Genomic DNA, 12,702 nt, shown 5'->3' with positions numbered 1-12,702 from the left:
TTGAAATTGCTTTCTGGAGAAACAGAAATTCGAGTATTGGTGACTTCTCTTCATTTTTGTGCCATTGTTGTGGCATTTTTGTGCCACAAAAAAAGCAGGATTTGTCATTGCAGCACTGAGATTTAAAGGCAAGGCTATCTGATAGAGTTTAGCTGATCCAACATTTCATGGCCACTGGATGGGAGCATTTTCCTTCCAAGCCAGTGTCTGTCTCTCCTCAGGCAAGCAGATGGGCAGCATCTCCTCTGGATTGCTCCAGTCCTGTCATGTGAGCACACTTCATGTCCCCCCAAACACACCAGTGTCAGCCTCCCTCAGCCCCCACACAACCCTCTGCTGCTGCTGCCTTGCAGTATTAATTTGGAGGGTTAATGGGATTTTGCTATGTTAAAACTACTGTTTTGTCAACTGATGCAAGTCTTTTGGAGAATGGATGCATTTCTCCAGGGACTGAGGTTGCAAATTGCATGGGTAGAATGTAGCCCTATGTATTACTAAAGAAAAAGCTTCAGTGAAATAGGAAAGATGTGTGTGGTGCAGCAAATCAAACCTCCAGCTGTGTAAACAGATCAATGAACTGATTTGTGTTTGCTGACCAGAAGAAAAATCTAGTTGCAGGTACTCCATATTCACCATTTGTGGTGAAACTAGAGTAATTGGAGTAATGAGAAATCCAATGTGCTTCTTCTGTTTGGAGTTTATTCTTCTTTAGGATTCATTAAACTGGACAGGCCTCTCAAGGTTTAGGCTGGTTATGTATCACAGTTTCTAGGCCTTCAGACTTCACAGATTTCTTCAAATTCCAAATCATCACACTTGCCGTCTTTTAATAAGACTTGAAAATATTTAAGTAATATTATTCCTGCTGTTTAGAGCCTCATTTCACTCACCAGAATCTCATTTGACTGGAGTTTGAATGCATTTGGACAGCAAAATAGTTCCTGGGTTGCCTCAAATTCCAGGTTTCTGCAATTACTTACACTTGGAAGAGAAAATAATGCTGTCCTGCACGTCCTGAAGATGTATTTCCAAGTGCTGTTGTGCCAGTTCTCAAATACTTTTCATTTGAGCATCTCTTGCATTTCTTTGGACTTAGGTAAAAAAAGGAGAGGCTGGAGGTGCTTGCATGATTGTATTTCTGTGAGGGATCATATTCAGAAAGGTAAAAGGTTTTAGGGTAAGAGGGGAAGAAATACCCAGGAAAAGCCATGAAACTGGAGTTGTGTGGATGTGTTTTCTCCACCTGAGGGGAACAAAAGCTCTTTCAGGGTGGGTATCTTAAGTCACTTCAGTTGACAGTAACAGAAATGAAGATGGTAGTGAAGAGTTCTTAAAAAGTTACTGCACAGAGAGCAAATTGTCACCTGCATTTACCTTCACTTTGAGGTAAAGTTGGTAAATTTAATAGATGTATCATTAGCTTGGATGTCCCATTAGGACTGTTTGGAAGTGGAGAATGAGCCCTCTGTGAAGGAAACAGAATGGGGTGAGCTGTGGCTCCTGGGAGGAGGAGAAGGAAAGAAGGAATTGGGGGTTGATGGAGCAGCCAGGTAACAATGAGTTTGTGATTGCAGCTGAATGAATAGGGACTCATAAAAAAACTACAGAAAATGGATCTTTAAAAGCTTTTCAAGGCAAGCTTGGAAGAGTGGAGGCAAAGCTTCTTGTTGCCTGGGTTCCATTTGGATCTGCCCATCAGGGAGGAGGGAGCCCAGAGGTTCTGTGCAGCTGGAGACCCCAGTGTGAGGGGAAGGTGACGTGTGCCAGCTGACATATGGCACCACCTGGGATCAGCTGGGATTATGCCAATGAAGAGTAAATCCTGCAAGTTGATTCCCCTTGCTGGTATTTAACAAATGAAGTACCTCATCCAAAGTCTGTTGGGAATCTGTAGGCTTGCAATGGGATTTATATTCCCCCATGGCAGGGCAGATTCAGCTTTTTGGTTCTGTTGGTGTGAATACCATGAAGGCTGAGCCTCTCAATGGTCCATCAATCTTCAAAACAGACCAGTGTGTTCAGTTAAAATTGAACCTTTATTGTGGTCTGCCTGATTAATTTGAAAAGGATTTTTGCTAATTTTACCTTCTTTATAAACACTTTCATGAGTCTGTCATCAGAATTTGTTCCTGTTTTCTTCTAACAAGCACCTGGTTTTTTCTTACCATTCACTGCCAAGGTACATTTATTTCATCAGCTAAGAAAAAAACCATTTAAGGCAGATTGTGACAAACTAATTTTACTTATATATTATATTATAATTATATTCTTTACAAAGCAGCAGGGGAAGAGGAAATGGCATCAAGTTGTACTAGGGGAGGTTTGGATGGGGTATTAGGAAGAAGTTCTTCACTGAAGATGTGGTCAGGCCCTGGAACAGGCTGTCCAGGGCAGTGGTGGAATTACCATCCCTGGAAGGGTTCAAAAGGTGGATGTGACACTTGGGGAAATGGTTTAGTGGTGACCACAGCAGTGCTGGGTTAATGGTTAGACTTGATGATCTTCAAGGTGTTTTCCAACCTTAATGATTCTATGACAGAAAAGCTTGAATGTTTAGAATTTTTTTTTTTGTTAATGGATTTAATTCTTGAAATGTGAAGTGGTATCTGATCTGCTTCCTCCCTGAGTATTTCCATTTCTATTCTGAATATATTCAGGAACATTTATATGTTTTTATTCATGTAGCAGTATTTTCTTTATATCAGGTAGTTAATATAATTTTCAGTCTCTTCTCTTGCATAGGTACTGGCAGTGACCATGTATCCCATTTCAGCTGAGTAAGCCAGACTGTTTTAGTCCTTGTAAAATAAGACTGTGGTACCCTGATCTCCCTCACAGCCAGTTCCTCAGCTAAAGCTCAAGTTCACCTTTCCTGGCCATGCAGTGACAGGCTGTGGGCTGGGAGCATGCTGTAACTCTCACACCATCCTCCTTTTCATTAAAAATTCCTCCCAGGGATCTGTTCTCTTGCTGGTGCCTTGAGTCTTTTGAAAAGAAAATTGCTTTCTGTAGCAATGAATTACAAACCTCCAAAAAATCAGGACATACCTTTTTTAGACTTTCTGTGCAAGAAAAGGGCATTATTTCTGGTTGTACAGTCAGTGAACCCTGAATTTTAAAATAGCTGGGTGCTTTTCTTCCTCACCCAATGAAGAGAAGAATGAGAGACAGAGAATAGCAGTTTTGCCTTTTTAACTAGACAGGAGTGGGTCCACTCAGTTACATGTATGTCACCATTATTATATGGAAATGTTCATTGCAGAAATCTGCTCAGGCTTTTTCTTAATGCAGCTTGGGATGTGATCTCCACAGACTTGAAAAGTTCAGTATTGGTGGTTTCAGGACAGGTGAGACCCCCAGAATACCCAGTGACTGCAGAAACTTGCTCTTGCCTGGCTCCATTCACCACCTGGGGTTTTCTGCTGGCCATGCTGCCTCCTCCTCTCCCTTACAGTGGATTTTGTCACATTTTTCTTCCCAGCTTTGTCCACATCCACAGCCCAGCCTTCACCTCATGCTGAAGGAAACGTTCTCACTTCCCACCTTAGTGCAAATACAGTATTTTGTCAGAAATGAAACAATTCAACACTTATGGCTGGAGGTGTTTGACTCATAAGTTGTTATGGCCATTCTTGGGTGTGCTGGGAGGATATTTATTATAGGATTAATTAATTATTTTGGGCTTATTTCTTTAAAACTAGCATATTGTAAAACAAATTCCTTCCTCTTTCTGTGGTAAACATTATTGCAAATTTCTTATATCTAACATTTCTATATATTTAGAACATTTTATGGGGTTGTTTCCAGCTGGACTGAGCTGCTGCACCAGAGTTAACCAGTAGCAACATCTGAATTTCCATGTGAGAGTGAGACCAAATTCCATAGCAGAAAATTCTGCCTAGTTTTGGTTCCAGGATCAGTGCAGAGGTTGGTGCTTCCTCCCTAGATGTGTGCCTTGAGATGAAGAGTCAGAAGAGCCCTGGGTGTCAGAATCCATCCTCTGTGAGTGATAGGGCTCCTGTGCCTGCAGTAATGGCTTTGTGGGATAGAAAGCACTTGGACAGAGGAGGGTCTTCAATGAGATACAGTTACTGTGCTTCTGGTAGTAATTGTAGGATTTTGGAAGGTGATGTGAGAGGATGAGGTAGGAAGGACTCACAGCTGGAGCAGGACATAGGTCTGGGAGCCTGTGTGTGTCATGGTGCAGCAACTGGAGCAAGCACAGGCGTGTGGGGGTGTGTGACTGAGTGTGACTGCTGGAAAGCATGGAGCTGGACATGGGGAAAGGGCCTGGAAGCTGGGGGTGTCCATGTGTGTGTGTCTCTAAGGACAAGGACAAAACTCCAGATGGACCAGGGAAGGCCCAGCCACTGCTGGAGAGATTGTTGGGTCTGGGGGTTGACTGATATGGGGATCCATAAAATCAGAGGGTTTTGGGAAAGCTGCAAAAGGCAGTCCTCAGAGACAGCAGAACTGTGATTAGAGCTATGTAGTAGCCATGAGATAGGTCAGCAGAAAAATTATGTAAAAAGTAGAAAAGTAAGGACAAATAGAACAATGGTCTCTGTATTAATGCTTGTCTAGAATAACTCCCTAAGCTGCAGAAAAGTATATCTAGCAAGATATTGGGAAGTTTTAAGCTTAATAATGGAGCTCTGTGCATTGTGTTTTAAGGCTTACAAGCAGGTATTGTATTTGAAATAAGCAAGCATTGTTTTAACTGAAGGTACATGTGCTTATAGCATTTGGACAGAACTACTGTCAATGTGCTTTTTTTTGTGTGATTGGTCAAAGAACTTTTAAGGGAAGTTGTAAGTTCTTTGTCTGCTGCTTGGGACGTGAGCTGGTGGCATCTTCCCATTGTCATCACCATGTAATGAGGCTGATGCTGGAAAATAAAACAGCTCAAGGCACGTTCCCAGCAGTCCCATCCCGTTTGTGATTTGTACACAGCCCCGGGCTGCAATAGACTGAGACCCTTGAGTGTGTGCACATGGCTGTGTCAGTGCCTGCAGGCTGGAGGGTCAGCTACTGAGTGCCTGAGCCCAGCTGCTGGAGGGATCTACTCTGCACCTGTGGACCTGCAGATATTTCCCACTAATTCAGCCTCTTCCCCTCAGGTGGAGTAGTTGTGTCTCATTCTCCTTGGGCAGATACTGCCAGTTACAGCTTGGAAGATTTGAGGATAAAAGAGAGAGGGGAAGCGGCAGAATGCCCCAAAGCACCTTGCAGACATGGGAGGAATTAATTAATCAGCAAGGATGTTTCATTCCAACCACCTCTTTTGTGTTTCAGCCCTGGCCCAGCGTGTCCAACCTGGCCAAGGATTTCATCGACCGCCTGCTGACGGTGGACCCCAGCGACAGGATGACGGCCCTTCAGGCCCTGAAGCACCCGTGGGTGGTCAGCATGGCAGCCTCCTCCTCCATGAAGAACCTGCACCGTTCCATCTCACAGAACCTTCTCAAGAGGGCCTCCTCCCGCTGCCAGAGCACCAAGTCAGCTCAGTCCACCCGCTCCAGCCGCTCCACCAAGTCCAACAAATCGCGGCGCGTGCGGGAGCGGGAGCTGCGCGAGCTCAACCTGCGCTACCAGCAGCAGTACACGGGCTGAGCTTGAGGCTCTGGAAAAGAAAATTCAAAAGGAGGACCCCTGCCACAGGTCTGCTCTGCCCTGCAGGTGTGCACACACTCAGTGAGGAACAGCCAGGTTCCTCCCTCCCTCCCTCCCTGCAGGAGGCATCCCCCTCACCCCGTGCAGAGGAAAGGGAACCTCGTGGTGGCCATGCCAGCCTGTGAGGGTCTCGTGCCAGAAACAGGGGAGTCCTTGTGGGCTCAGAGCCTCAAGGAATTAAGGAGCCACGTGGGGAGAAGAGCTCTTTCTGTAGCCCAGGAGCTTGGTTGTTCATAGTTATTTATTAATTCCAGAGCGTTTAGTTTGTCTCACTTGTGTACGGAAAAAAAGAAGCAATCACTTGGTGTGTCTGTGCGTGCACGCCCGTGTGTGCACATACACGTGTGGGGGTGTATATGTATTTAAAAATTATGGATACACAGATTTTGGGCTGGTTTAGTCAGACTCCGTGGTGCCTTTGCAGCGAAGCTGGAATGAGTCATGTGCAGTTACAAGTGGGATAGCTCTGACTCACTGGTGTGCTGCCCACCAGCTCCTCGCCAAAGAGATGCCAGACAGCAGTTTTCCACCAGGGCTGGGGAGCTGTGAGGTTTCCCCCAAGGGCTGCCATCCTCCTGATGACGTCAAGGGCTCACTTGATGACATCAAGGGTTTATACCCCTGGAATTGTCCTTTCCCTGTTTGCAGCAAGACCAGTGCCTGTCATGCAGGGCTTGTTCTCGTGGCTCTGTTGTGTCTCTGACATGTTACACACCTTGCACCCTTCAGAAGAAGATTGAGAAGGTTGAGGTTTTTTGTGCTAAGGGGAAAAAAGAGGAGGGAGGTTTTAGGGATGTGCTTCCCACCCCAGAGGTGGGATGGGCTATAACCACTGTAAGCAGTGTTACTGACCATGTCACTGCACGAGAACTTTGGTGGTTCCAGGCTGCTCCCTGCCTGCAGATTTGACAGGGCTCCCCTGCTTTGTGTGCCTGTGCAGCCCCAGCACTGCCATCCCTGCTTTGGGACAGTGGTAGTGGGAGCTCTTGGGGTGGCCACAAATGGCTCCACAGCATCAGGGTAGGGACTTGAGAAGTGGAAGCCCAGTCTGGGAGTGTCAGCAGTGACAGTACCCTGGAGACATTGTACAAATGCCCTAGAGCTGTGAGGGGTGACTTAAGTTCACCAGGAAAATGCTGCCTTTGAGGAGTCCTTGTGCTGTGTGGGTGATGAGGTGGCCTCTTACAAAGGACTCTCAGGGGAGGTGGGGGCTGCAGAGCTGAGCTTTCTGCAAGCCTGCTGAGATTATCTTCCCAAATAGTTAGGGCAGCAAAGTGGGGCTGATGGCACAGGCACAGGATGGATTTGGCTTCTCATGGTAGCAGAGACAAGATCAGCAGTGAAGGAAAATGCTGGGATTTGAAAGTTTTCTTACAAAGCCACACGATTTGCTTTGTGCTGTGCACTTGGGAAGGGCTTGCTTGGCTCTGGGCTGGAGCTGTGGGCAGTCCAAGCTCAAGGGTCTGGTGGGCTTGGTCTTTTCCTAGGATTGATGCCTGTGCCACTGTGTTTCAGTGTCAGCAGAGCTAAAGTGGTCAATCACATCTCCAGGGAGCTCTCACAGTCACTCCTAGTCAGCAAACAGCAAAGCAGCTTTAATGGGGGAAGATTGGAGTTTTCTGTGCTAAGGTAAAAAAAAATAAAGGGAGTTTCTGAGAGTGTGCTTCCCACCCCAAAGGTGGGATGAACTGTAAATGAGTGTAACCAGCCTGGTGTGCCCAAGCATGTGGTGGGGAATAGAGCAGAAACTTGAGGACAGCCACTGTGTGTAGCAGGAGTGAATGTGAAATCCTTTACATGGTTTTTCATGTTATTTTGGAAACCTCACATCCTTTTCAGGCTGCCCTTGCTCTGAGCAACCCATCCTACCATGTCCCATGCAGTCTCTCTTCCATCAGCATTAACAGATACTTGTAGAATTCCCCATATTTGTTTTTTTCAACCCTGTGGACTGCAAACAAAAATATTTTCAGCATCTTTTACCTCCTCACATTGTTTTTCCCTAGTTTGTTACCATGAACTATAAACTAGATGTGATTTCTGACAAAGCAGGCAGCTTGCCACATTTTGTTTCATAAACAGTTCAGTGTCCCTCATGGTACTGCAAACAGCTCTCCAGAAGCAGGAGCCCCTCTTAGGCCAGTATCAGCTGGACCATGGGGCCCTGCAGGTCAGATGGTGGCAGGAGGCTCCCTCAGAGCACTTCTGGTTCTGAGCCATTACTTGAAGAGGCTTTGGTGTGTTTGGAGCATCACTCCAGGCACTGTGATTGCTTTTACCTCCTGGCTGCTCCCATGGCCCTCCCCAGATTATCCTGCATTTTTATCCATAAAACAGGGATTTTGCCTGTTTGAGGGGGTCAGACTGATGAACTGAGCCAAGACCTCTAGAACTGAGACCCTTCCCCTTAACCACTAGACTGTCAAAAGGCACAGGCATCATGCAGAGATCTGCCCATGCTGTTCCTTTATCCTTCTCTTATGGGATGAGGAATGCATAAAGCTCTGGGCTAACCAGGCTTGTTTCTCCACCTTCACAAAGCAGAACAAGAACCTTCTCATCTTTGACAATTTTTGCTTCACTGATCTTTTCCATAACTGTTTTTTCACCAGGGGAAGTTTGGAGTGATCGTTTGTGGTTACTTTGGGCTGGAATATGTTTTGAGAAGCAGGAGGTTCCTGACAGTGCCAGGATTTGGTGGTCATGCTCTGTGACTAGGGGTGAATTGGCAGAAGGGAGGATCCATCACACAGCTGGGAATGCTGGATTTGCCTCTCTGTGGTATTGAGGTGCAGTCCTAGGGCACTCCACTGCTTGGGAACTGTGGGAAGAGAACCAAGGCCATCCCATAAAGAGCTTTGGCTTTTGGTTGAAAATAGAACTCTAATTCTTCTCACAAATGCAAGGTTTTCTTGTTTGCATGTTTCTTTTTTTGGCTGAAAATAACCTTGCATTTGTGAGAATAATTAGAGTTCTTTCTTGTTTGCATGGAAAAATCAGTGTAAACTTGGGAAAATCTTTACAGGCTTTCCTTCCATAGTTCAATTTTAACACTCTTGGCTCACTTCCTCTTTTGTTTCTAAATCCAATATTCGCAGGAACTTTGCAGCTAGACAATAATGTGTGGCCAGAGGGGAGATGAGGAGAGCTCTGTCCAAGTGACCCTGGAGTCCTCAGTGATCTTTCCCTCAGTCTGGAAAACTGTGATGATCCAAATGCCACGTTGGAAGGTCCAGCTTAAGAATAATTCCTCAGGTGCTTTTATTCTTGCAAATGGGACACGTTTTCAGTTGGGTCTGGTGTGGAGGGGGACAGGCAAAGTGCTGTAATTCTGAGCCATAGTCCAGGTGCCTTCAATCTGTCCTCTTAAGAAGCTCTTCACTGTGAATTACCTTGATCATCTATCTTTATTCCACAGGAGCAGCTCAGTGCTCAGTTGGTCTTAAGTCTCAGGAGTTTATACTTTTCAGGAGTGCCTTTTTTGGGGATTTTAGAAACTAAAATCTCTCTGAAATGGTTTTTTCTGCTCTTTCATTTAATTTTTTTAATGTCCTTCTTTGACTCTCAATGGTGGCTCTTAATTTGGCTCGCAGGGAGTTTTTTTGGGAAACTTCCCTCCTGAATGTGCAGGGAGGACAGAAGTAACACCTGCCTGTTCCAGACTACCACAAATCTGAGTGTTTCTGTTTTTCCTGCTCTGGCTCACGCAGGGGAGGTGGAGTTGGAATGACACCTAGTGGCAAATTGTGGTGTGTCCTTGTCCAAGCACAGCCCTCTCCTCGCTGCTCTTTGAGGAGTAAAGAGAATTAGGGTGGTTTGTCTTTTGGAACTTAGCAGTACTGTGTAAAACAATCCCATCCTTTTGTCCTGGGAGTTTGGCTGCTCTCTTGAGGGAGAGAATGACAGCTTCAAAGAATGTGGCTTTTTGGTTCCTTGATTTTTATTATTTTTGTCAAGGGTTACTGGAAAAGAATGTGAAAAAGTCTTCCAGAAATTGCATTAGGGGGTCTAAAGACTTGCATCCAGGATTTTGAGTGTGTAGTGTATTTTCCTAAAACAGCAATTATCAGTCCATTTTTATTTACTTCTCACTCAGGCTTCTAAAAATCCTAACACATCAACCCAGTGGTGTAGAAACCACCCTTCCTTCAACCCCGAAGAAGTCTGTGCTGTTTAACACTGCAGTTGTGATAGCATCCAGATGCTCCTGCCCTTTGTTGTTCTTGGAAGCACACAGCTGTACGTGGAGGAGAGCTTGAGAGCCTTGTGAGGAGCTTGGGCTCAGACTTGCTGGCTTTGGTAGTGATATGGATACCAGCTGCAGTGTAGGGCCTGCTTGACGTGTTTGTTCTGGATGTGATAAACCCTCACGCTCTTCTTTGGAATCTGGGTATTTTCCTCTTTTAGGTGAGATAGTTTCTGTTCTGCTAATTTACACTATTTCTGAGACCCTGCCCTATTTCTCAGTCCTGTTTTCTACCCAGGTGTTTGGCTGCAGTACTAAGAGAGTCAGCTTTTATCTGGTGCACAAACTGGAATAGCAATGATGGGTCACTTGGCTGCTGGGCAGCAGCTCTGGGTTTGGCTCTGCAGGAGCTGTGGCAAGTCCAGGGGCAGGGTAGAAGCTTCCATATGGTGCCTTTGAGGACCTGCAGTGCAGGCTCAGCTCAGTCTTGTACCACATAGGGCAACTACTATGTGGCTGTTACAGGCTTCTTATTAGGCTGTGTGGGGCTATATTGGTTTAAGTAATGATACTGAAGATTTGGGGGGTTTGAAGTGGGATAAAAAGATATCAATTGTTTGACTTAATTTAGTTTTCTAAATGATGCAAAGCAACACAGACATTGGCTTCTTTGGCACCAGTGTGAGCCCTAGAATTTGCAGGGAGGTTGTGTTGTCCAGGCCTCTCACCCACTCAGCTTTCTCCTGGAAAGTGTCACAAAGTGCCTGTACCACTCTGCATGAACCCAGTCCCAAATTGCCTTCACCACTCTTGGGAGGGTTTTGGTGCTTTTTTTGACCACTCAGTCTCCTCTCTCACCCTGGATTAAGAGTGCAGCACTCCACGGCAGGTGCCTGCATGTCATCTGTGCCTTACTGTGCAGGAAACTTGCCAAAGAAACAAATGTGAACACCAGGGACGTGCTGTGGTGAGCGGCATCACAGAGCTCAGTGCCTTCCACCCTCGCTGTGCCAGGGGCAGCAGGAGCTCTGCCTGTGACAATTGTCCTTCTCCCACTGTCCCCCCCTGCCTGGTGATGCTGCAGATGTGTGATGGGTGAGCTCTGGCTGCTGTTGCAAAGGTCACTGCACTGTTTGTTTGCTGAATGTGGAATGGATTCCTGGAGCAGTGAGGTGTGTTACGAAGCAGCAGCTCCTGCACAGACGCCCCGATGCCCTGAGCTTTCCTGTTGCCTTTCCCTACGGAAGGACCTCCCAGGAAGCCCTTGGGATCCGACATCTTCCGGCTCTTGCTGTTATTTTTGGTTGCCCAGTTTCCGCTGCTGGGTTGGAACGGTTTGGAAGCGACTCCGGTCTCATCCAGTCGGTCTGTGTCACATCCAGTGTCCTGTTCAGTGCCTTGCCTTTCGAGTCCTGGCTTTACTCTAAGGACTGTCCTGTCACATGAGGTGGGACCCATTGTAATTAGTCTGTAATGTTCAAGTTAGAGTGTACAGAATTATTTATTTGTTGTACTCGTTCTGCTAAAACAATGTCCATGTATTCTGTGTACCCCACGGCTCTGCTGTCCTTACTTGTGCCTGGTGGATCACCTGCAGGCTGGCTGCTGGAAGGCAATTCCAGGCCTGATTTCCAGGCTGGGAATGATGGTCAGTAAGTCCATGGAGACCCAGGAGGTGCTCACCCCTCTGTTACATTCATAGATCACAGCAACAGGTACCAAAGTGCCCCTCAGATTTTGCTGGTTTCTGTAATGCAGCTGCCAGGCCAGGAGCTGCCCAAGGGAGACCTTATGCAGGGCTGGGATGTCCATGGGGTGCCCTGGATGAGGCAGGCACTCAGCCTGTTGCTGGAAGGTGCAAGTGGGAGGCTGAACAGGCACTTTGGGATATTCTGTTTATTTTTCATTGGCTGCAAGGTGGTAGACTGGGCCAGAGGAATGCTCTGGTTTATCCACAGCCACTCATCACCTCTCCAGTTTTACTCGGAGCAGCTTTTATGGACCAACAGGAAAACCTGTAATATTGAGTGAACAATGCACACCCCTCTTGAGACACCTCCTCTCCAGGATTTTCTGGGGACAGGGGACCCCATCCCAGTGGTGGCAGAGCTGACAGAGAGCTCAGCACTCAGACCAGATGACCCATAGTGCTGCAGTTGGTCATTCCTGTTTGAAGTTCCCTATAGCCCCAGTTCTCTCTGCCTGCATGGTCCATCCCCACATCTCTCTTCACTTGCCTTTAAGGTCAGTTAGATGCTCCCTGCGGGGCAAACCACTAAAAAACTCTAACTCTTACTGACCACTAAAATTTGTTAGCCCTAGGCTTTACTTGAGCAGATTTGTATTTATTTTAACTCAATCATATGGGCCAGACTGTTTGTATTTGCTCTCCATTGATGTTCCATACCCCTCCCATCAGTGTGTCCCTGTGTAATGTCACACTCTGCCTAATTGAGTGATTACCTTTTGGGGGTTGTGATTCACACAGCAAAGGTGTTGTATCACCTTCACATCCCTGGTAAGGAAAACTAAACCCCACAGCTCATGTTGGGACAGTCTGATCCTGCTTCTCTCCACGGTGCCTTATCACCAGCTCTATTTGGAGCTGCTGGGAACCAGATTGTAATTCATTGAGCATGTGTCTTGCTACTTCTGTGTCACACAAGACTTTTTTTTTCCCACCAGCCACTGTCTCAAGAACCCATTTGGGTGAAAGCCTGTCACCTGGCCTTGAAATTTGTTTTCAGCTTCAAATTTTCCTTTGCAATGGCCTTTAGTTTCCTGCTGTTACCTGGCAGTTCTGCAGGGGTGAAGCAGCATGCTGTTCTCCAGCCATCCCCTTC

General features: G+C 46.5%; 1 protein-coding gene across 1 annotated transcript in view; it reads left to right on the top strand.

The window, feature by feature from the left end:
* The window catches only part of PSKH1 (protein serine kinase H1), a 30,910-nt gene extending 19,501 nt beyond the window's left edge, over nt 1-11,409 (top strand). Inside the window, exon 4 of the mRNA XM_077185179.1 lies at nt 5,296-11,409. Within this exon, the coding sequence (XP_077041294.1) occupies nt 5,296-5,613 (318 nt within the window). The 3' untranslated portion in view covers nt 5,614-11,409. The remainder of the gene's footprint in view (nt 1-5,295) is intronic.
* Nucleotides 11,410-12,702: the final 1,293 nt, after the last annotated feature.

The sequence above is a fragment of the Agelaius phoeniceus genome, chromosome 12 (genome assembly GCF_051311805.1).
Source record: "Agelaius phoeniceus isolate bAgePho1 chromosome 12, bAgePho1.hap1, whole genome shotgun sequence".
Classification (NCBI taxonomy): domain Eukaryota; kingdom Metazoa; phylum Chordata; class Aves; order Passeriformes; family Icteridae; genus Agelaius; species Agelaius phoeniceus.
Note: the sequence above shows the minus strand (reverse complement) of the source record. Positions and strands in the feature narration are given on the sequence as shown.